This window comes from Oryctolagus cuniculus, chromosome 3 (assembly GCF_051225735.1).
Source record: "Oryctolagus cuniculus isolate XC-2025 breed Fujian yellow rabbit chromosome 3, ASM5122573v1, whole genome shotgun sequence".
NCBI classification, from domain to species: domain Eukaryota; kingdom Metazoa; phylum Chordata; class Mammalia; order Lagomorpha; family Leporidae; genus Oryctolagus; species Oryctolagus cuniculus.
In genome coordinates this window covers 79,727,674-79,753,087 of record NC_142869.1, presented here as the reverse complement: position 1 = coordinate 79,753,087, position 25,414 = coordinate 79,727,674, and the positions used below count along the sequence as shown (strand labels likewise).

General features: G+C 37.2%; 1 protein-coding gene across 13 annotated transcripts in view; it reads left to right on the top strand.

Annotated features, from left to right (window-relative positions):
* SLC4A10 (solute carrier family 4 member 10) overlaps positions 1 to 25,414 on the top strand; it is a 329,775-nt gene that overhangs the window by 239,761 nt on the left and 64,600 nt on the right. For all 13 annotated transcript variants that reach the window (XM_017342639.4, XM_070069865.2, XM_051848038.3 and 10 more), the window contains 4 exon segments: positions 10,305 to 10,451; positions 20,799 to 20,899; positions 23,921 to 24,095; positions 24,668 to 24,801. In XM_017342639.4, the coding sequence (XP_017198128.1) occupies positions 10,305 to 10,451; positions 20,799 to 20,899; positions 23,921 to 24,095; positions 24,668 to 24,801 (557 nt within the window).

The window sequence follows — 25,414 nt, the reverse complement described above, 5'->3', positions numbered from 1 at the left end:
GCCCCAGTTTGTAATATTTTATGAGTAATGGGATGGAAATGCAGAAACCCAACCAAAAAGTTGAGAGTAGAGCTGTTAATTATAATAGGACATGTCAATTATAATAGGACACTGACTTATAAAGCTTGTTTATAAGGTTTTGAAAGGAATTCAATTTTTTTTTGAAAGCCAAGGTGGAACAATTATTTTGCCTATCTAATTATTAGTCAATTGAATAATAAGTTTTTTATATAGTTTAATTTGGTAGAAAAATTGTGGATTGCATTGCATTACCAAATTGAATTTCATTAGAGAAGTTGCTGCTTAAAATTCATTTTGTGCCCTGATGTTGCCAAGTGCTCAAATTAGTATTTGCTGAGTTTACCTCTGTCTTTTTTCTGTTTGTATTGTAAACTCCTTGTAGGTAGACTATCTTTCCTTTGTATTTTCAGACTTAGCATAATATCTGATGATCAATAAGAGTTCAAATTTTAAAAAAAATAAGTTAATGACTACATATGTGATTTGTTAAAATACCTTATGTACAATAAATCTAATAATTCATTTTCTTTACATCTGAGCTTTACTAGAGGTGAATCATGATTTGTTATTATGAGCATTTGTACTAGTTATCCCTTTACATTCTGAAAAACCAAGCACCCAAAAGAGCATCAGTTCATATTAATATGTTGTTATTTACCATAATAGAACTTAAAATTTAAAAATACTGAGTAATTATTTATAAATTCATTTTGTTTTTTCATTTATTTTAAACAAATTTGAAAGTCATAAAATTTGTATAATGGTATATGTGTATAGGGTACTATGTGATGTCTCATTACATGTATATATTGTATGATGTCCATTCGGGGTAAATATATTTATCTCCTCAAGCAATTAACGTTTCTTTATAGTGAATTTTTGAGCTGCCAATTTTCTCCCTTTTGTAGATCTTAAGTCAACGCTATCCCTTTCTGTTCAATCAGAAAGCATGCCCAAGTGCATATTGCTACTTAAGAAATACACATGAAATGAATATCCAAGTCTTCCTCATCTTTAAAGTTAGAATCTCTGCTATGTAACATAGCATTTCCATTGAAGAAGTGTTTAAATTTGAATCTCAAGAATTTTGAAGTAGTAGTCTCTACTAGGTTCTGAATATTTTAGCTTTCATCTCTTATTGCAGTCTGATTTTTGCCACTCTTACTCTACTGAGACTGCTGTTAGTAAGGTAATCATATACAAAATATTCTATTATATATGCAATGTAACATTGTTAAATATCCCTTCTTTCTTTTTTTCCCATGAAGAACATCTATAATTTTTTCTATTCTTGTTTTGGTAATAAGTCTCTAAGATTTATATTATTATTTACCCTGAGTTCATAAATTTATTATTCTATCTTATGTTCAATGAGTTTTATACTTATTTCTCAATCCCAATCTATATGTGAGCTATGGGTACAGATCCTATTTCATTTTTATATAGATAATCACTTGGCTCAGTAACATTGATTGATTAGTCTATCTCTTTTTCACTTGATAGAAATGCCTGCCTTTCCAAAATCAATTATCTGCCTCTGTGCTAATGTCACAGTGCCTTGATGATAGTGACTTTATTGTGATCTTGGTCTCTATACAACAAATCCCTCCTCATTTTGTTAATTCATTAACTCATTTAGCAAATATTTATTGAATGTGAATTGTTTATCACATACTCTTAGAGATGCTGGGAATATAGGAGTGGGCAAATAAAACTGTCTTTTTCATTGAGCCAATAATATATTACAAAGATTGACTAACATATAAATAAGTAAAATACTTTCATGATGCATGAAAATAAGTTCTATGAAAAAAAATCTTGAAAGCAGGAAAAGGAGTTAAAGGTGGGATGGGAAAAGCTGCAAATTAAAGTGGTAAGAGAAGGTCTTGTTGAAGAGATATTTCAGCAAAAACCCTAAAGGAGGAAAGGGAGCAAATGACGCAGAGACCTGAGGGAAGACCTTCCCAACCAAAATGATAAAAAAGGGCAAACACTTTGAGAGGGGACTGTGCCTGGAACAGCTAGGCAGGAATGAAAAGGGAGAGAGCAGGAGGAGATGAGGTCAGAGATAAGAGATGCCAGGCTGTGAAGGGTATTCATGGGTCATACAAGGACTTTAAATGACTTGGGAATCAAATGGAAGGTTTAGAGTAGAGATTGTCGTGATTTGTCTTACATTTGTAAATGATCACTTGTGTGCAGTGTTCAGAAGACTGTGGAAAAGCAAGGATAAAAGCAGGGAAGCCACTAAAGGCACTTTTGCCACAGCCGAGGCAAACAATGGTGGTGGCAGAAATCAATGCAATTCCAAAGGAAATGCCAACAGGATTTATCCAAGGATCTTGAATGTTCATTCAAAGAAACTCTATATGAAAGATGATAGATCCAAGAATAGTAAAAACATGTTTGAAGGGATATATCCAAAAATTCATCACCCACTCCAATGTCTTAAAGTGGTTCCCCAATGTTTTCCTTTAGTAATTTCATAGTCTCAGATCTTAAAGGTAGGTCTTTGATTCATCTTGAGTTTTTTTTTTTTTTTAATATGGTGAGAGAAAGGGATCTAATTTCATTCTTCTACATATATACATTCAGTTTTGCCAATGCTATTTATTTTAGAGATTATTCTTTCTCCACTGTGTGGTCTGGGTACTTTTGTCAAAATCAGTTGGCTAAAATGGGTTAATTTCTGGGCTATCTATTCTATTCCATTGTTCTATGTGTCAGTTTTAATGCCAGTATCATGCTATTTTAATTACCATAGCTTTATGATTGCTTTGAAGTCAGGTATTGTGATGCCTGCAGATTGACTTTTTTTTGCTCAGGATCACTTTGGCTATTCTGAATCTTTTGTGATTCCATATGAATTTTAGAATTATTTTTACTCATTCTATAAAGAATGTCATTGGTATTTTGATTAGTATTGCATTGAATCTGTAGTTTGCTTAAGGCAGTATAGACATTTTAAGTACATTAATTCTTCCAATCCATTAATGAAAATATATTTACAATTTGTTTTGTCCTCGAAGATTTCTTTCATCAATGTTTTATAATTTTCATTGTAGAGATCTTTCACTTCTGTGATTAAATTTATTCCTAAATATTTGATTTTTATGGTTATTGTGAGTAGGATTTCTTTTTTCATTTCTCTTTTGACAAATTCATCATAGGTTTATAAAAAAAAAGGCTGCTGCAATGTTTATCAGTTCTAGCATCTTTTTGGTGGGATGTTTAGGTTTTTCTTTTTCTTTTTTTTTATTTAATGAACATAAATTCCCAAAGTACAGCTTATGGATTACAATAGCTTCCCCCCCATAACTTCCCTCCCACCCACAACACTCCCCTCTCCCACTCCCTCTCCCCTTCCATTCACATCAAGATTAATTTTCAATTATCTTTATATATAGAAGATCAATTTAGCATATATTAAGTAAAGATTTCCAGTTTGCACCCACACAGAAACACAAAGTGTAAAACACTATTTGAGTACTAGTTATAGCATTAATTAAACACCTAAGAGTAATTGTACAACATCATGTCATCTGCAAACATGGATATTTTTGATGTTCTTTATTTCTTCCTCCTCCATAGTTGCTCTTTCTAATATATCTAATAGTATATTAAGATTGGTCAAAGTATACATCCTGGTTTTGATATAGATATTTTCAGTTTTTCCCCATTCAGTATGATATTGATGATGACCTGTCATATATAGCTTTTATAATTTTGAAGTATGCACCTTTTATACTGAATTTGTGGAGCTTTTTTTTTTTTATCATGAAGGGATGTTGAGTCTTGCCAAATGCTTTCTCCACAACCATTGAGGTTGCCATATAGTTTTTGTTCTTCATTCTGCAGATGTGACATATGATGCTTATTGATTTGCAAATGTTGAGCCATCATTGTATCTTTGCAATAAATCTCATTTGATTGTGATATATGATCTTATGTTACTGGATTCCGTTTGCTAATATTTTGTTGAAAAAATTTAATCTACGACCATCAGAGATATAGGTCTGTATTTTCTTTTCATGTTGTGTCTTTCAGTAGTAAAGCTGTCAGGTCCTGGACTTTTCTTTGAGGGGAGACTTAATTACTGCTTTGATTTCATTGCTTGTTATGTGTCTGCTTAGATTTTCTACCTATTCTTGATTTAATCTTGATAGATTATATGGATTCAGAAATTTATCCATTTTTTCTAGGTTTTCCAACTTGTTAGCATTTTTGTTCATAGTAGCTTCTTATGATCCTTTATATTTCAGTGTTGCTGGGTATAAAGTCTCTTTTTCATTTCTAATTTTATTTATTTGTGTTTTATCTCTGTTGGTCTGGCTAAAGGTGTGTCTATTGTTTTGGTCTTCTAAAAAACAGCATATTGCTTTGTTGATCATTTATATTTTGCTTACTTTCAATTTAATTTATTTCTGTTTGATTTTTTTTCATCTTAGTTAGCTTGGCATTTTTTTAACTTTTATTTAATAAATATAAATTTCCAAAGCACAACTTTTGGATTATAGCAGCTTTTTCCCCCATAACCTACCTCCCACCTGCAACCATCTCATCTCCCACCCCCTCTCCCATCCCATTCTCCATCAAGATTCATTTTCAATTATCTTTATATACAGAAGATCTACTTAGTATGTTGTGATGCCTCTGGCTTTGTTTTTGTTGTACAAGATTGCTTTAGCTATTTGAGGTCTCCTGCGCCTCCATATGAATTTCAGCATCATTTTTTCTAGATCTGAAAAGAATGTCTTTGGTATCTTGATTGGTATCACATTGAATCTATAAATTGCTTTTGGGAAGGAAATTCCTCAATACAATCAAAGCAATTTATGAAAAACCCACGGCCAACATCCTATTGAATGGGGAAAAGTTGGAAGCATTTCCACTGAGATCTGGTACCAGACAGGGATGCCCACTCTCACCACTGCTATTCAATATAGTCCTGGAAGTTTTAGCCAGAGCCATTAGGCAAGATAAAGCAATTTACAGATTCAATGTGATACCAATCAAGATACCAAAGACATTCTTCTCAGATCTAGAAAAAATGATGCTGAAATTCATATGGAGACGCAGGAGACCTCGAATAGCTAAAAAATTTGTACAACAAAAACAAAGTCAGAGGCATCACAATACCATATTTCAGGACATACTACAGGGCAGTTATAATCAAAACAGCATAGTACTGGTAAATTTGGTAGTGTCATGCATTTTTATGATGTTTATTTTTTTTCAATTTTTTTTTTTTTGACAGGCAGAGTGGACAGTGAGAGAGAGAGAGACAGAGAAAGGTCTTCCTTTTGCCGTTGGTTCACCCTCCAATGGCCACCGTGGCTGGCGCGCTGCGGCCGGCGCATCGCGCTGATCCGAAGCCAGGAGCCAGGTGCTTTTCCTGGTCTCCCATCCGGGTGCAGGGCCCAAGGACTTGGGCCATCCTCCACAGCACTCCCGGGCCATAGCAGAGAGCTGGCCTGGAAGAGGGGCAACCGGGACAGAATCCGGCGCCCCGATGGGGACTAGAACCCAGTGTGCCAGCGCCGCAAGGCAGAGGATTAGCCTATGGAGCCACAGCACTGGCCATGATGTTTATTTTTAATGTAGGACTCCTTTTTAGAATTTGCTGTAAGATTGGTCTGGTGGTAGTAAATTATCTGTTTTTGCATACCTGGGAAATACTTTATTTTTTCTTCACTTCTAAAGTATAGCTTCACTGGTTATAATATTCTTGATTGCAGGGTTTCTTTTTTTTTTTCCTTTTAAGATCTTGAATATATCATCCCATTCTATTTTGGCCTGTAGGGTTTCTGTTGAGAAGTCTGATGTTAGTCATATTGGTTTTCCTTTATATTAAATGGATGCTTTTCTCTGACTGTCTTTAAGATTTTCTCATTGTACTTCACTTGTGAACTTTTGACACTGTGACTAGAAAATCTTCTTGGAGATTTTTTTTGGCTGAATCTGCTAAGGGAAATTTGAGCTTCTTGTACTTGGATGTCCAAGTCTCTTAAGACTTGGGAAGTTTTCATCTCTCTCTCTTTTTTTTTTTTTTTTTTTTTTTTTGAATGGAGAGTGAGAGAGAGAGACAGAGAGAAAGGTCTTCCTTTGCCATTGGTTCACGCTCCAATGGCCGCCACAGCTGGCACACTGCGGCCAGTGCACCATGCTGATCTGAAGGCAGGAGCCAGGTACTTATCCTGGTCTCCCATGGGGTGCAGGGCCTAAGCACTTGGGCCATCCTCCACTGCCTTCCCTGGCCACAGCAGAGAGATGGCCTGGAAGAGGGGCAACCGGGACAGAATCCGGTGCCCCGACCAGGACTAGAACCTGGTGTGCCGGCGCCACTAGGTGGAGGATTAGCCTATTGAGCCGCGGTGCCGGCCATTTTTCATCTCTTATTTTAACACCCTTTTCCTTCTCATTTCCTTTAGAAATCTGTATAACAGAAATAATTTGTTGCTTAATTGTACCCCATATTTCACATAGGCTTTATTCATTCTTCTCATTTTTGCCTGATTGGTTATTTCAAATGTCTTCCAGATCAAAAATTCTTTCCTTCACTTGGTCTATTCTTCTGTTGAAGCTCTCAATTGTGTTTTTTATTGCATTCATTGAAGTTTTCATCTCCAAAATTTCTGTTTGGTTCACTTAATAATTTCTATCTTCTTAATGAATTTTTCATTCATGTCAGCTATTGATTTCCTTGTTTCTTTAAGCCGTCTATCTGTATTCTCTTGCATTGCATTGAGTTTCCTTACATTCATTATTTTGAAATCTATTTCTGGCATTTCATAGATTTACATCAGATCATGATCTAATTCTGGAGAACTGTTATGTTCTTTTGGAGACATCCTTATACCTTGCTTCTTCATCTTTCCTATTTCCCTACATCAACATCCATGCAACTAGTCTAATGGTCCCTCTTCTTTCTGAAGTAGGTTTTATTAGAAAAGAGCATATTGTTTACTGGGAATACAGGTATCACTTGGTTTGTTGCTTTGGCTTTGGTTCTAGGTAAGCCAAGAAGCATCACCTCTGAGTGAGTTCTTTGCTTTAATCAGTATCAGCTTGCCCAAGTAACACGGTGCTCTAGTCTGCAGCAGTTCATAGGGAGTAGAAGTGTGACTTTGAGGTTAATGTGGGCTTTTTAGGGTGTATATCTTCAGTCCCCAGAGACTTCACAGTTACACTATGGATTGTGATAGCCAGGGCCTCATTCTTGGTGCTAAGGGATAAAGGGGGGCTGTCTCTTTGTCCTACTGGCAAGCCTGAATGATACTGGGAATTTTGGCACCAATAGCTGTGGCTCCAGGACTGTCTGTTGTACATGAGCCCTTCCCCAGGGTCTACTGGGAGAGTGCAAATGATGCTAGGACTTATTACACCAAAATCCTAGTCTCAGAACATTTGCAATCCTTAAGTACTCAGATCAGATTTCAAGGCCACTTAGAGACTTTAGAAGAGGATATTAGTAATAGAATAAATGGCTTGCCATGTTAATATTTTTAAAATCTACTTCTTAAAATACAGCTAAGCTATTAGTATATTTTTGATATTGTAATGTAACTATATTTATCATGTTAGTGTGATATTTGATGTAGTGTTTCTAATTGGAAAATCAAGAAAAAGTCTTTTAAATGAGTGTTTTTATCACCCTGTCAGCATGTTAAATTGAGAGAGGCTGGTGTTGTGGAGCAGTGGATTAGGCCACTGCTTGCAATGTGGGCATTCTAAATATGAGTGCCAGTTTGAATCTTGGCTGCTCTGCTACCCATCATTCTCCCTGATAATGTGCCTGGAAAGGCAGCAGAGGATGTCTCAAGTGTCTGGGCCTCTGCCACTCGTGTGGGAAACCTGGATGGATTTCCTGGTTTTAGCATTGACCAGCCCTGGCTACTAGGGCCATCTGGGGAGTGAACCGGTAAATGGAAAATTTCTCTGTCTGTCAAATAAAGAAATAAGCAAGTCTTTTAAAAATGATAGAATATTTGAAAGCAGAATTTTCCTGGAAATTTTGAGATGTCCTGTCACTGTAAAATAGGCCAGCATAGTGAATAATATGAGTCCCTAACCTCAAGTATTTGTTCCATTTCATCTTATGTCAACCATGAAAATTATCATCAATATTTAAATGATGTTTCATATAAATTAACTTTTCTTATTTATCCTTATTTTGGTTTTCCCCACTTATTATATCATTGCTCTGTACTTCAATCAGGAGATATTAGGTTATATTGCAGGAACAACCAACAAAAATCTTGGAGGCTTAACATGAAAAAGTTCATTTCTGTCATGTTGGATGACCCTGATGGGCTAGCAGAGGGGCTCTGCTCTTTATAGTCACTCAGGCAGACAGACTTGTGAAAGTCTATCTGGACCTAAGTTTTCTGTCACTAAGCCAGACAACAGGTAAGTGTGAAAAGTCACACACTGGTTCTCATCATTTCCATTCAGAAGTGACATGTGAACACTGAAACAGAACACAGCAAATCCACATATCAAATAAGGCAGAGCAGTACAATCCTCTCATATGTATAGAAGAAGATCAGGAATACTGGTGAACAACTTGACTGACTGGCACAATGGGAGTGTGCATGTGGGTGTGTGCACAGGAGTGTGTGTGTATAGGCAGAATATAAAAACACATTCTTCTTTCTGTATATATGAAATATATCTGGAATATCCAATACGACACTAACATAACATTATTTTTTTCAAACTTAGAAAAAAGTTGAGCTTTAAATTAGTTTACATATGCCACAGTATAAATATTATTAATGTTTCTAATCATGCTACAAATTTAGATCTCTGTTTTAAAGCAAGGACTTCCTCCAGAAATTCTCAGTTACTCACCTACTGATAACCTTCGCCCAACTTAAATCATTAATTCTAATTTAATAAGCTTCCTTTCATACTCCCTTTCCTCTTCTTCACTCCTTGCCTCCAGAAATTTCAGTGTTCATTCTGCAATGATAAGAAAAATAGGTATCTGTGTGAATTAATGAAATAAACCCTTATATTTAAATATATTTTATTAACATAAAGAGAACAGATTTCATGTATGTTAAAGATACAATTTTTTTTTTGACAGGCAGAGTTAGACAGTGAGAGAGAGAGACAGAGAGAAAAGTCTTCCTTCCATTGGTTCACCCCTCAACGGCCGCTACGGCCGGCGTGCTGTGCTGATCCAAAGCCAGGAGCCAGGTGCTTCCTCCTTGTCTCCCATGCAGGTGCAGGGCCCAAGCACTTGGGCCATCCTCCACTGCCTTCCCGGGCCACAGCAGAGAGCTAGACAGGAAGAGGAGCAATGGGGACAGAATCCGGCGCCCCAATCGGGACTAGAACACAGTGTGCCGGTGCCACAGGTGGAGGATTAGCCTAGTGAGCTGTGGTGCCAGCCCAAAGATACAATTTTAAGAACATAGTGATACTTCCCTTCCTCTCTCCCTCCTCCTTCCTTTCTTTTAATTTTCATGATGACATCTTTTCAATTTATAAGTATATGTTTAATACTCCACTACATATAGTATTTTTTTTTTATTTTATTTTTGACAGGCAGAGTGGACAGTGCGCGAGAGAGAGACAGAGAGAAAGGTCTTCCTTTTACTGTTGGTTCACCCTCCAATGGCCGCCACGGCCGGCGCGCTGCAGTGGGCGCATCACGCTGATCCGAAGGCAGGAGCCAGGTGCTTCTCCTGGTCTCCCATGCAGGTGCAGGGCCCAAGCACTTGGGCCATCCTCCACTGCACTCCCGGGCCATAGCAGAGGGCTGGCCTGGAAGAGGGGCAACCGGGACAGAATCCGGCGCCCCGACTGGGACTAGAACTGGGTGTGCCGGTGCCACAAGCCGGAGGATTAGCCTAGTGAGCCGCGGCTCAGGCCACATATAGTATTCAATAAGTAAAAAGTAGAAAGACCACTGTTCTACAGGAATATAGCCAAGGACTATAAACAATAATCAAATCAAAATTGTCAATTTCACTCTTACACATTCACTTTTTTGTGTCGTATACATTAGCTACCACAAATCATGGTATGATATCACAAATGTGATTTTTTGGGGGTTTGACTTGTTTAATTAACCATAATTATCTCCAATTGCATCCATTTTGTTGCAAAAGACATAACTTTATTTATTTATTTATTTATTTACATTACAAATTTTAGAGTCAGAGCTGCCTATTTCTTAAATTGTTATAATCAGATTGAGAAAACTGGGAAATAAAAAAATTATAAGTTTTAATTGGTTTTAACTCTAAATGGCACTTGTTTTCCTTTTATAGGTATTTCATGATGTTGCTTACAAAGCTAAAGATCGTAATGACCTGGTATCAGGAATTGACGAATTTCTGGATCAGGTTACTGTTCTCCCTCCTGGAGAATGGGACCCAAGCATTAGAATAGAGCCGCCCAAAAATGTTCCTTCCCAGGTATGTATATTTGAAAAAACATTTTTTAAAATCCCAGTATGCTGTTATTATTTAAATGCAAGTCATAACATAGTAGAATCCATCAAAATATTCAAGTGATTAAATTATAACCTCTAAGAAAGCAGAAGCATGAAGTTACAAAATTTTTCTTGATTCTGCTACAACCCAATATGCCTCACAGAGAAATTTGGCATTTTTTATGATAAACCATTAAATTTAGCAGTTCCATGTAAGCAAAAGGATTTTAGATCCAAGTTGAAACATACTACACCAGAGAAAAATTAAAATTTTAACACTATAAAATAAGGCCTGAGAAAAATCCCATCACTGGCCCATCACTTTAAAATTGGCAAGTATTAGGAAAATTCAAAGCCATGCTTACTCATGTTATGTAGAAAATTCTAATACTGCTAATCAGAGTAAAATTTGGGAAGAGCTTTTAAAAATTACAAATATTATATTTATATAAATTTTGAGTGGTTGTATGATATAAAAATTGCAAAAATTTTCCAATTTTAATTAAAATTAAATTTAATTAAAATTCTCTAATTTTAATTAAAATTAAATTTAATTAAAATTCTCTAATTTTAATTAAAATTTAATTTAAATTTTCTAATTTTAATTAAAATTAAATTTAATTTAAATTTTCTAATTTTAATTAAAATTAAATTTAATTTAAATTTTCTAATTTTAATTAAAATTAAACGTGTATCCTACCCATCACAAAATCATGAAAGATTGAAATAAAGAATGCTTGGGGTCATTTTCTTGCCACATGTGTGAGTGTTCAGAGCAGTGACCAAATATCAAGTCTATTCCTCATATTGTCACCACTGTTTCTGCTTAATCTCCTCCCAGAACCATCTCAACTATCATTTATTCACCCTTGCTTATGGCCCTGCCCTTGTGGAATCCAATCTGGTTTGACTCTGCTGTTCTACCTAAAGTGACAGATTGCCTCATTGACTCAGCCCTGGACTGAGAAGTTTTTTTTTTTTTTTTAAACTTTTATTTAATGCATATAAATTTCCAAAGTACGACTTATGGATTACAATGGCTTCCCCCCCATACCGTCCCTCCCACCCACAACCCTCCCCTTTCCCACTCCCTCTCCCCTTCCATTCACATCAAGATTCATTTTTGATTATCTTAATATACAGAAGATCAGCTTAGTATACATCAAGTATGGATTTCAACAGTTTGCTCCCACACAGAAACATAAAGTGAAAAATAATAGATGATTTTTTTTTAAATGATGATGAAATCAGAGCAGACCTATTGTCATGTTTAATCCCAGTGAGAGTCAAGTTGGGAATTGATAATTTCTTTTTTTTTTTTTACAGAAGATCAGTTTAGTATGCATTAAGTAAGGATTTCAACAGTTTGCACCCCCATAGAAACACAAAGTGAAATATATTGTTTGAGTACTCGTTATAGCATTAAATCTCAATGTACAGCACATTAAGGATAGAGATCCTACATGAGGAGTAAGTGCACAGTGACTCCTGTTGTTGACTTTACCAATTGACACTCCTGTCTATGGCATCAGTAATCTCCCTATGCTCCAGTCATGAGTTTCCAAGGCTATGGAAGCCCTCTGAGTTCTCCGACTCTTACCTTGTTTAGACAAGGTCATAGTCAAAGTGGAGGTTCTCTCCTCCCTTCAGAGAAAGGTACCTCCTTCTTTGATGACCTGTTCTTTCCACTGGGATCTCACTCGCAGAGATCTTTTGCCAGAGTGTCTTGGCTTTCCATGCCTGAAATACTCTCATGAGCTTTTCAGCCAGCTCCGAATGCCTTTAGGGCTGATTCTGAGGCCAGAGTGCTATTTAGGACATCTGCCATTCTATGAGTCTGCTGAGTATCTCAGTTCCCATGTTGGATCACTCTCCCCTTTATTTACTCCATCGGTTAGCGTTAGCAGGTACTAGACTTGTCTATGTGCTCCCTTTGACTCCCAGTCCCTCCACCATGACCAACTGTGAACTGAAACTGATCACCTGGAACAGTGAGATGGCATTGGTACATGCCACCTCGATGGGATTGAATTGGAATCCCCTGGTATGCTTCCAACTCCACCACTTGGGGCAATTCAACAGGAAGATATAACAATTATCAATGTATATGCACCTAACTACAGGGCACCAGTTTATCTAAAAGATTTATTAACGGACTTAAAGGGAGACTTAGACCCCAATACAGTAGTACTGGGGGACTTCAATACTCCACTCTCAGAAATAGACAGATCATCCGGTCAGAAGATCAACAAGGATACAGTAGATTTAAACGACACTATAGCCCAAATGGATCTAACAGATATATACAGAACTTTCAATCCTACAGCTAAAGATTTTACATTCTTCTCAGCAGTACATGGAAGCTTCTCTAGGATTGACCACATACTAGGCCATAAAGCAAGTCTCAGCAAATTCAAAAGAATTAGAATCATACCATGCAGCTTCTCAGACCATAAAGGAATGAAGTTGGAAATTAGCAACTCAGGAATCCCTAGAGCATACGCAAACACATGGAGATTGAACAACATGCTCCTGAATGAACAATGGGTCATAGAAGAAATCAAAAGAGAAATCAAAAACTTTCTGGAAGTAAATGAGGATAACAGCACAACATACCAAAACTTATGGGATGCAGCAAAAGCAGTGTTAAGAGGAAAGTTTATATCAATAGGTGCCTACATCAAGAAATTGGAAAGACACCAAATAGATGAGCTTTCAATTCACCTCAAGGATCTAGAAAACCTACAGCAAACCAGACCCAAATCTAGTAGGAGAAGAGAAATAATTAAAATCAGAGAAGAAATCAACAGGATTGAATCAAGAAAAACATTACAAAAAATCAGCCAAACGAGGAGCTGGTTTTTTGAAAAAATAAACAAAATTGACACCCCATTGGCCCAACTAACTAAAAAAAGAAGAGAAAAGACCCAAATCAATAAAATCAGAGATGAAAAAGGAAACGTAACAACAGACACCACAGAAATAAAAAGAATCATCAGAAATTACTACAAGGACTTGTATGCCAGCAAACAGGGAAACCTATCTATCAGAAATGGATAGATTCCTGGACACATGCAACCTGCCTAAATTGAACCAGGAAGACATCGAAAACCTAAACAGACCCATAACTGAGACAGAAATTGAAACAGTAATAAAGGCCCTCCCAACAAAGAAAAGCCCAGGACCAGATGGATTCACTGCTGAATTCTACCAGACATTTAAAGAAGAACTAACTCCAATTCTTCTCAAACTATTCAGAACAATCGAAGAAGAGGGAGTCCTCCCAAATTCTTTCTATGAAGCCAGCATCACCTTAATTCCTAAGCCAGAAAAAGATGCAGCACTGAAAGAGAATTACAGACCAATATCCCTGATGAACATAGATGCAAAAATCCTCAATAAAATTCTCGCCAATAGAATGCAACAACACATCAGAAAGATCATCCACCCAGACCAAGTGGGATTTATCCCTGGTATGCAGGGATGGTTTAATGTGTGCAAGACAATCAATGTGATACACCACATTAACAGACTGCAGAAGAAAAACCATATGATTATCTCAATAGATGCCGAGAAAGCATTTGATAAAATACAACACCCGTTCATGATGAAAACTCTAAGCAAACTGGGTTTGGAAGGAACATTCCTCAATACAATCAAAGCAATCTATGAAAAACCCACAGCCAACATCCTATTGAATGGAGAAAAGTTGGAAGCATTTCCACTGAGATCTGGAACCAGACAGGGATGTCCACTCTCACCACTGCTATTCAATATAGTTCTGGAGGTTCTAGCCAGAGCTATTAGGCAAGAAAAAGAAATTAAAGGGATAAAAATTGGGAAGGAAGAACTCAAACTATCCCTCTTTGCAGATGACATGATTCTGTATTTAGGGGACCCAAAGAACTCTACTAAGAGACTATTGGAACTCATAGAAGAGTTTGGCAAAGTAGCAGGGTATAAAATCAATGCACAAAAATCAACAGCCTTTGTATACACAGACAATGCCATGGCTGAGGAAGAACTTCTAAGATCAATCCCATTCACAATAGCTACAAAAACAATCAAATACCTTGGAATAAACTTAACCAAAGACGTTAAAGATCTCTACGATGAAAATTACAAAACCTTAAAGAAAGAAATAGAAGAGGATACCAAGAAATGGAAAAATCTTCCATGCTCATGGATTGGAAGAATCAATATCATCAAAATGTCCATTCTCCCAAAAGCAATTTACAGATTCAATGGACTGAGAAGTTTTTTTGGTTAGTCAGAGGTGGGCAAATTAGCAGGTGTACTACTCAACCATGAATGCTTAAAAGGTTGTTTCAATGCCATGGTCAATTTAAAGAAAATATACAAACATCTTGCTTTTCTATTTTCATCCTGAAATTATTTCATAATTGTTAGATAATTTTTACTTTCTTTATCTCATCTTTTTTTCTGTAACTGCAACCACACAGTTTCAGTTGATTTCTTACTAAAATAAATAAAATTGCTTAAGCAGTAATTTTAAGGACTGTAGATTGTCTAATTTCTATACTTATGTATATCTTTATCCTAATAATATTGCAAAAGGTAATATAATGCTTCTTGAAGTAATAAGAAATTCTTTAATTGATGTTATTTGGAAAAAAATCATTGAAAATATTAATGTATTGAGAGTGAGACTTTAAAAGTCACTATATTACCAATTTATCCTTCAAATGTTAAAGGTGAAGTCAAACATTTTTAAAGCACTTTCATTTTGAGGAATAGTGTTTTTGAGGCGAGTTGAAGGATGAAAGGTTTTATTTTACATTATTTTATGAGATTTCCTAGAATCAGAATTTTTATTCTGAGTATTGAGAGGCAGAAGTAAAAAGCACATTGAATTTAAAACTCAAGGCATTTGAGTTCTTCCATTATTTATTTGAGTTTGAACAAATGCTTTAATCTGTTTATACTTATTTATATCACCACTGTCTACTACAACTTTCTGTAATGATGAAAATGTTCTATATCTATGCTATTTAATAATCAGGCTATTACTGAGAACTAGAAATGCAACTAATGCCACTGAAGAACAGAATTTTTAATTTTAATTAACTTCAATTTAAGTAGACATGTTTGGTTAATGGATATCTTATGCAATGAGTTTCAATTAGAGATAGAACTATTTCTTTACAACATTAATATATTTAAAACATTATAATCAAATAATATATCATTTGAAGCTATATTTTTCTCTTAATAGATATAGTAAAGTAAATTAAAATATGTATTATGCACACTGATCACATACTCATTCAAGTAATAATTTCCCCCTTGGGCAATTTCCATGGTTTTTATTCTTTTGAAAATGTTAAAAATCACAGAATTTTAAACTTTTTCTTTCAGTTAAGAGAAGAGTAAGCTGTCACTTCAAGGGGTAATCCTGAACATATGCACTATAATTTGCTGTCATTCATTACAACTACCTTGAATGTGTTCTCAGCTTCTTTGTTTTTCTCTCATGCCTTTCCCTTGTTTATCCAAACCACAACCTGTGAGAATACAACTCTTTACCCTGACTTACATTGATGTAGCTGAAGCTGAAAGAAAATGTAACTATGCTGACTGGTTTAAACAAATTCATGGCCAAATACTTCAAGTGGTTCCTTTGCTATTGCAAGTTCATCTAACTATACTTCCCAAAAGCTATCATTCTCTTTAGATGATGATTTCACATTTGTCTTTTCTCTGCAAACCTTCAGAATTTTTTCTGACCATTTTTAACATATTGACTTGCTTTTTAATTCCTTGAGAAACTTGAAAGAATTCACAAAGAACTTCCTAGACTCCCAATCTCATACCTATTCACTTGACAGGATCTACGCCTACATATTCTGCCTTCCCATATATTATTACTGAGGAATTATCCAAAGCCAGCCTTCTACTTAGGCACTAGACCCCATACTTTTCTCATCTATTCAAGGACATTACCATTTCTCATTTCCCTCTATATAATTATTTTGTTCTGCATTATATAATTTTTATTGGCAAAGAACATACTGTTAGTTCACTGATGTAAAAAAAGAATTCACCTGGCTGTTAAGGTGATGTTTGGGATGTCCACATCCCATATTGAAGTGCTGGCTCCACTTCTGATGGTAGCTTCCTGCCATTGTGCACCCTGGAGGGCACTTGAGTCCCTGCCAGCCACTCAGGAGACCCAAACTGAATTCCAGGCTCCTGGCTTTGGCTTCCTCCAGCCTCATCATTACAGTCATTTTGAGGGGAGATGAGGAGAACCAGCAGATGGAAGATCTCTCTGTCTCTCTCTCTCTCCATTTCAAATACATTAATTTTTTAAAAAATTAAGTTGTTTGTTGATAATGATTGCCTTGCCAGCTACTCACCCACTTCTCCTTCATTCCTCTTTGCAGCATAATTCCACAGAAATGTTCTCAATACCACTCACCAGTACCTCTTTCCAATGCTCTCTTAACCCATATATCAATAAGGCTTGCCCCATCATGTCATTAGAAATGTACAGAAAGTTCACCAATGACCACAGTATCAAATATCATGATCAATTCTCAGTCTGCCTTTTGTTGAACTTACCGGTGAACAGTATTTGACAGAGTTGACACCTGGCTTTTCCTTGGTGTACTTTAGTTGCTGGGCTCCCAACATTTCAGACCCTCTAGGTTCCTCTACTTCACTGGTCAGGCCTGTTTCTCATGCTGTTTCCTTCTTTTCTCTCTGATTTATGATGAAGTGATGCAAGGCTCAGTCCTCAGTCATCTTTTCTACTCTATCTATGCACACTCTTTTAGTAAAGTCATCAAATTGTATAGCTTCAAATCTGCTTCCAAATATATTTACCACCTTAAACTTGAGAGTCATCTATCCAACTGCCTATCTAATGTCTCCACTTGATTGTCTTATAGACATCTAAAGCTCAACATGTAGACAATTTGAACTGATCTGTAGATCTTCTCACTTCTGTACCCATATACTTCCTTGCATTTATGATATTTAAAAACAATATAATGTTTCTTGAATATGACAAGAAACTCAAATCTTCTCCATCTGCATCGTTCATTCTTGACTAACTGCTAACCACGTACTTATAGTTGATCAGCTCTAAACTTCTTTTCTTTTCTCTGATACCTGACTTCCATTCTGCCAGAGAATTCTGTAGGTTTTGCCTTCAACATTTATTCAGAATTATGCCATTTCTCACTACTACTGCCACGTTGTTTCTGCTTTTAGCCACTAGAATCTGTTCTCATGAGGAATCCAAATTAGATTATACCACTTCTCACTTCAAAATTGCAAAATTTCCCCTACTTGATTGAGAATGAAAGCTAAGCATTTCCTTGGCCTAATAAATCTACACAGTCAGGCCTCTCTGCACATCTGATAAGTCACCTCCTATCACTTTCTTCCTCTGTCTCTTCTCCAACCATACTGACCTCGTTGTTCTGTGTTCTTCAAGCCCTCCCACCATTTTATTGCCTTATTACCATATGGTGGGCTTCTCTTTCCTCCTTGATATCCCCACATTATTTTTTTTTAATTTTTTTTTTTTATTTTTGACAGGCAGAGTGGACAGTGAGAGAGAGAGACAGAGAGAGAAAGGTCTTCCTTTGCCGTTGGTTCACCCTCCAATGGCCGCCGCTGCAGCCGGCGCACCGTGCTGATCCGATGGCAGGAGCCAGGATCCAGGTGCTTTTTCCTGGTCTCCCATGGGGTGCAGGGCCCAAGCACCTGGGCCATCCTCCACTGCACTCCCTGGCCATAGCAGAGAGCTGGCCTGGAAGAGGGGCAACCGGGACAGAATCCGGCGCCCCAACCGGGACTAGAACCCGGTGTGCCGGCGCCGCAAGGTGGAGGATTAGCCTATTGAGCCACGGCGCCGGCTGATATCCCCACATTATTCTCCTGTCTAATTTCCTTACCTCCCTGCAGTTTTTCTCACATGATACTTTCTCAGTGAGCCTGCCTGACCACTCTCTCACCTCCCTACCACCTCCCATCCCCCTTTAGTTTGCTCTAAACTTGTCCTTTTCCATAGCTCTTACTCTTTCTAACATGCTTTTGAATTAATTCAGTCCTTTGTTTAATTTTTCATTGTTTGCCTTCCCCATTGGAATGTAAGCTCCATAGCTCTGATTGGTCTACTAGTATATTCCCAGGGTATAACACTTTAAAAACACCTAAAATATCTATGTTTTGGGAAAATATTTTCTATATTTTTCACAGTGCTCATTGATATTGATCATACACAAATGCCCTTTTTCTTTGCTCCTTGAAGACCAAGTAATATCATTTGCTTTCTGAATTGTGTGCAAGCAATATAATATGTCTCTAGGTGATTGGGAAGGAGATATGGAGGACTCCTAAGTCTTTCTCTAATGCATCATATGTAATTGGAAAGGTATTTCTTTCACCAGTTACCAGATATCTTTTATTTTTGAGGTTCAGTTTCATTGTATCTATCCATATGTCTGGGAAGATTATAAAATCTTAAAAAGAGAATTCCCCATTTCAAAATCTATATTTACCATGTTTTAGACCTTTATCATTATGTGTAAACATCCCATTTTATGTAAGATCAGTTCATGAGTCACTTTTTCTTCTTCACATTGAAACCAATTGTACTTTGCAATGACAATCGAGTAAAATTCTCAATTGCAGCACTGAAATTTTTTGCTAGTTGTTTATTTGAGAGACATAGAGAGAGAAAGAGAAAGAGGAGAGAGAATTCCAATCTTCTGATTCACTCCCCTAATACCCACATTAGCCAGGACTGGGCCAGGCCAGATCTACAACCTAGGAACTCCATCCAGGTGTCCCATGTGTGTGGTAGAAACCCAGTTATTTCAGTGATTACCTGCAACTTCCTAGGGTGTATATATATATATATTTTTTTTTTGGACAGGCAGAGTGGACAGTGAGAGAGACAGAGAAAGGTCTTCCTTTTGCCGTTGGTTCACCCTCCAATGGCCGCCGCGGCAGGCGCGCTGCGGCTGGCGCACCGTGCTGATCCGATGGCAGGAGCCAGGTGCTTTTCCTGGTCTCCCATGGGGTGCAGGGCCCAAGCACTTGGGCCATCCTCCACTGCACTCCCTGGCCACAGCAGAGAGCTGGCCTGGAAGAGGGGCAACCGGGACAGAATCCGGTGCCCCGACCGGGACTAGAACCCAGTGTACAAGGCGGAGGATTAGCCTAGTGAGCCGCGGCTCTGGCTCCTAGGGTGTATATTAGCAGAAAACATAGCTAAAACTTGAACCCAGGCAATCTGATATGGGATGTTGGTATCCCAACCATTAGGCTAAATACTTGCTCCTAAAATTGTTTTATTGAACATATTTCTGTGCTCAAAGATCATTATAGACAGGATTTTAGTTAGAATTTCCTGATATTTAAAAATTCTCACTGACAAAGGTAGTTGGAATAGACCTATGATAGAGGAACACTACATAAATGGTTGATAATTGGTCATAATTCAACGAAATGCTTTCTTTAGCCAACGTCTTTGAGTTCCTTGGATGGAAGTTATTATCTGAATCCCAGAGGAGTATAGAGCTCAAAAATAATTATGATAGTTAATGTTTAATGAATCAGGCCGCCCAAAGCCCTGAATAAGTAAGCACCCCATGGGAGACCAGGAAAAGCACCTGGCTCCTGGCTCCTGCCATTGGATCAGCGCGGTGCGCCGGCCGCAGCGCGCTGGCCGCGGCGGCCATTGGAGGGTGAACCAACGGCAAAGGAAGACCTTTCTCTCTGTCTCTTTCTCTCACTGTCCACTCTGCCTGTCAAAAAAAAAAAAAAAAAAAAAAGAAAGAAAAAATGTTTAATGAATCAACTATGCCATACCTAACACTTCCTCACTCCAAGCTGCTCTCCTACTCTCACCCTGGGTTTTCTCTCTCTCTCTCCTTCCCTGACTTCATTTTTCTTCAAGACTACTTAATCTCAACCTCAAATCTTATATTTATTTGTTTCTCTCTAATAACAGAATACTTTTTCTTCCTTATCTTTGCAACTCTAACATCTATAACACTGAATGACACACACAAGGAACCTAATAAATATGAGTTGAAAGAATAAATAAATGTTCTTTACCTCATTCAGTTTTCTCAGCCACACCATAAGATAGGTTCTGTTGCTACTATACCCATTAAACAGAGGAAGAAACTAAAGCTTGAGGAGGCAACCAGCAAGTAAGTAACAGAGCCTGGGTTCTTTGCCTTCTGCATATTTCTTCAAAGAAAAAAATGTTATTTACAATTAGTGCCTGAAATTAGAACAAAGCAAAGCAAAACAAAACATATACACACTCAAATGCTTCCTGCAGGAGAAGAGGAAAATTCCTGCTGTACCAAATGGAACAGCAGCTCATGGAGAAGCTGAACCTCACGGAGGACATAGTGGACCTGAACTTCAGCGAACAGGAAGGTGAGTGAAAATCAATTATATGGGATTTTAAGTACCAAGTGACATAAAATTCTTGTCTGTCAGGGGAATTGCTATTTTGAAATCAAATTTATTTTATGCATTTAATACCTACTTTTTGGGAGTGAAATACAATTTAATTTAATTTATCTTCTATAACTAATGATTGTCATTACTGTTAAATCAGAACAGTGAATACACCATTCCATTTTATCTTACCTAGTATCTTATTTTGATGTGCATAAAATGCTTTCACAGATTCTTAGAATAAGTAAACTGTCAATTGATTCTTCCAATGGAGCCCATTGAAAGCTTCAAATTCAAGATTGAAATAAAAATAAATATCAAGAGCTCACTCTTTTAGACACTATCTCATTAAATGCAAGTAGGATGTATATATTGGTATTTTTTTATTTTTGTGGCTGTGGTTTGAAAGAGCTATATGATTTATTTTTCTAATCACACATCTTTGAAGAGATGAAAGCTTCAATTTATTTCTTAAAATGGTTCTTTATGGTTTCTTGACAGCTTGTCTCTCTCCAAGCAATGTGTGAGCAGAAAATCAAGAAACCCTTGGGTGGGTCTCTCTTCAGAGAGTGTTTGTGTACAGCCTCATAATTGAAAGCAGTTGCAAAGCCTTTTTAGGACAGATGCTCCCCTCCCACCAAGGCTACTTCCTGTACTGCTTGCAATGTGTCCTCTATGCTGACTTTCCAGTTGCTGACAACCTTGTGCTTTTTAATTCTCCTGTGTTCTTTCCCTTTAACTATGCTTTGTCTCTGAGGAAGCGTCCTTTAGCATCTTCCTCAGTCTTTATATAAAATTTGAGGTGGTTCAAATAATATTTTCCTTTTCCCTTTACTGGAAGCTTTGTTACTCATTCTGTTTGCTTCCATACCTTTAAATTCTGTCTTTTTATTTTTGGTGGTATCTCTCTCTCTCTCTCTCTCTCTCTCTCTCTCTCCCCCTCTCCCTTTTCCTCTCCCTCTCTCTCTCTCTCTCTCTCTCTCTCTCTCTCTCTCTCGGGTGTAACATGCCACATAGCTTAGATTTTTTTCGAAGTTCACTTTTCCTTACTGCTGCCTAAATCCTCCCAGGTCACCAATATCCGGTATCTTCGCTTCTCCAGAGTTCTTCCACAGATTCTGTTGCTGACATGACTTGAAGTATCCATTACTCATCTTCTCTCCTGGAGTTCCTGATGTACATCTGGGCTGCTCTTGCACTGTTCTCTGTAATGAACTCCCACTTCCAGATTTAGATTTTTACTGCTAAAAGCACATTTCTTACACAGTCATATAACAGCTATTTAGACTAATGTATGCTCTAATAAATAATTATTTAGAAAGCAATGGTCTAATCTAAATTTATGTCAAGACTATAAATATTAAATACTAATTAATAGTTCATAACCGCTTCAAATTATTTTGGGGATTATGTGGGATATAAATCATAAATCAATGCATAAATATACTAGTAGAGTTAATCTGTTTTGAATTGTGACTGTGACAAGTTAACAAATTATTGAGAAGTGACCCTCAAAATTACAATTATACACATTACAATTGTTTTACTGTGCATAGGTAGAGAACCTACAGTGATCTTTTTGTGTATAAATTTCACAGTTATCTGCAAGCTCTTCTGAGTTTCAAAGGCCTATATCTTTGTTTCTCAATTGGAATTTCATTCTTCTCAATCCTCTCCTGCTCCATAGCTCTCTGATGGAAGCAATCACCAGGAAAATCCAGTGATTCTAAAACTCTGTAATAGTAAGGGAATTACTGTTATGCAGCTATTATATCTACATTGCATAAGGAAAATTGAAGTAGCAGTCAGCATTTTCAGCTGTACTGAATATACACATTTTTCAAGGCCAACCAGAATTTATTTCTCAAGAGAACAATCATTTTGGAGGGAATTCAAAGACTGCCACATGTTGCTACTCAATGTACAAATGATGAGAATGCTTCTTTTTTTAAAAAAGATTTATTTATTTATTTGAAAGAGTTACACAGAGAAAGAAGGAGAGGCAAAGAGAGAGAGGGCTCTTCCATCCGCTGGTTCATTCCCCAATTGGCTGCAAAGGCCAGAGCTGCACCGATCCGAAGTCAGGAGCAGGAGCTTCTTTCAGTTCTCCCACATGGGTGCAGGGGCCCAAGCACTTGGGCCATCTTCTACTGCTTTCCCAGACCATAGCAGAGAGCTGGATCAGAAGTGGAGCTGTTGAGAATTGAACCGGTGCTCATATGGGATGCTGTTGCTGTAGGCAGTGGCTTTACCCACTACGCCACAGCACTGGCCCCAAGAATGCTTCTTTAATCATTCTCTCATTACTATAAGTAAAAACAATTTAGTCCTCAGATTTTAAGCATCATTTCACAATTTATTACTCCCCTCACTAAAATTCTCTTTTAAATGTTTCAATGTGCTCTTGGATATATTTTGAATAAGTGAATTTATACCAAGAATGATCACACTTGCATTGTGAAGATAGATGTTGGGCTATGCCTAGACAATAGTAGATCCAAATTACATGTATTTAGTTCAATTATTATTATAAAGTTGCCTCCTACTTTCATAAATATGAAAATAACTTTGGAACCTATCTGTCTTTACTGAGTATTACTGTTATCCATGCGCTCATGTAGATGGAATGCAAACAATTAGAAAAAACTGCCAGTGATTAAGGGTACTAGGCTTGAGCACAGGAGGTTGATATGGAATTGGCACAGCGATTAAAGTAATCCTTGAATCTCATTATTCTAATTTTGATTGGTGAACAGCCTTGATCTTGTTTGAGCGAACCTGGAATTTTTAAGTTGTTGATCCAATATTGAGTTAGGAATTGAGGTAAGAGTAATACAAAACCATCCCTATAGACCATGACAATATAGTGTAGGGGGTTACTGTGGTCTTACCTCTGCTGATGGAAAACATACTGTGATCTGGAAACAAAACAAACAGCATTTTTATTTGTGTGTTTTTTATATTGGATTTCACTGTTGTGTTTTCCCCCTGTCTTAGGATTTTTGGGGGACTTATTTTAGATATCAAAAGAAAAGCTCCATACTTCTGGAGTGACTTCAGAGATGCTTTCAGCCTGCAGTGCTTAGCATCTTTCCTATTTCTCTACTGCGCATGTATGTCTCCTGTCATCACATTTGGAGGACTGCTGGGAGAGGCAACTGAAGGTCGTATAGTATGTATTTTGTTTTCTCTGAACTTTGAAGCTTAATCATTGTTGAGATTCATAGATAAGTAGGCATTTAATTTTGGGTTCCTTTAATGAGAAGAGATTTGATGTATGATCTGGCAGATAATCTTTTTATGAATTTCCTGTATGGCTAGTGGAATTGATAATTTGGGATGGTAATATCTCAGAAGAACTACTTCTGTGTCTTACACAAAGTTCTCATCCAATTCTCTGCCCTTTGCCCTTTAATTGTAGGCTAATTTAGGCTGTGGTTCATGCCTCTCAATAGATCCATTTTCCATTTATCTGGACCATATTTCTAATCCTGAATCAATTTAAACTTTTGGTAAGCCAACAGAAAAGAGAGATAGGAAGGTAGAGAGGACACCTCTCCATCACTATCATTAATTTTCTGCCTACTGTCAGCCCCTTTTCTCATCCTTCTATCCTATGTCCTGCCCGTAATTGCTATGTTTTTCATAGTGAAAGGGAAAGCACATATTTTTGTATTTTTCCCTCCTTGTTAGAATGGCTGCCAGTACATCTTAGGCAATGAAACCATTTATATCTCTACACAGAGTGCAATCGAATCTCTCTTTGGAGCATCCATGACCGGCATTGCCTATTCCCTCTTTGGCGGACAGCCACTTACCATATTGGGAAGTACAGGACCAGTTTTGGTGTTTGAAAAGATTTTGTTTAAATTTTGCAAGTAAGTATTATGTACTCTTGGCCCTGGCCCTTTTCTTTTCTTAAATATTTATTTTTTTACTTGAGAGACAGAGTTACAGACAGTGAAGGAGAGACAGAAAGATCTTCTATCTGCAGATTGACTCCCCAAATGATCACAACAGCTGGAGCTGGGCCAATCTAAAGTCAGGAGCCAGGAGCTTCTTCCAGGTCTCCCAAGCGGGTAAAGGGGCCCAAAGATTCAAGCCATCTTCCACTGCTTTCCCAGGCCACATCAGAGAGCTAGTTTGGAAGTGGAACAGCAGGGAGTCAACTGGCATATGGAATGCTAGCACCATAGGTGGAGGCTTAGCTTACTACTTCACAGCGCCACCAAGCCCTTTTCTTCACTGTATTTGTGCTTCTCCCAGCATCACTTCTAGGATTTCTGGAGTGGCTGATATGATTCACTTTGTCCTTTATTTCTCCCCATAGAAGAGAAGAAATAAAGAGTATGTGTATTGTTTTATAATATTTATAAAATATAAAATTCAATTCTAAGCACTGAGAAACCTCTTTTAGGTTTGTCTCCTTAGTTTCCTTTAGACAAACCTTGAGTTTCCATATTAATGGGATGTGAAGTTTATTTATCTCTA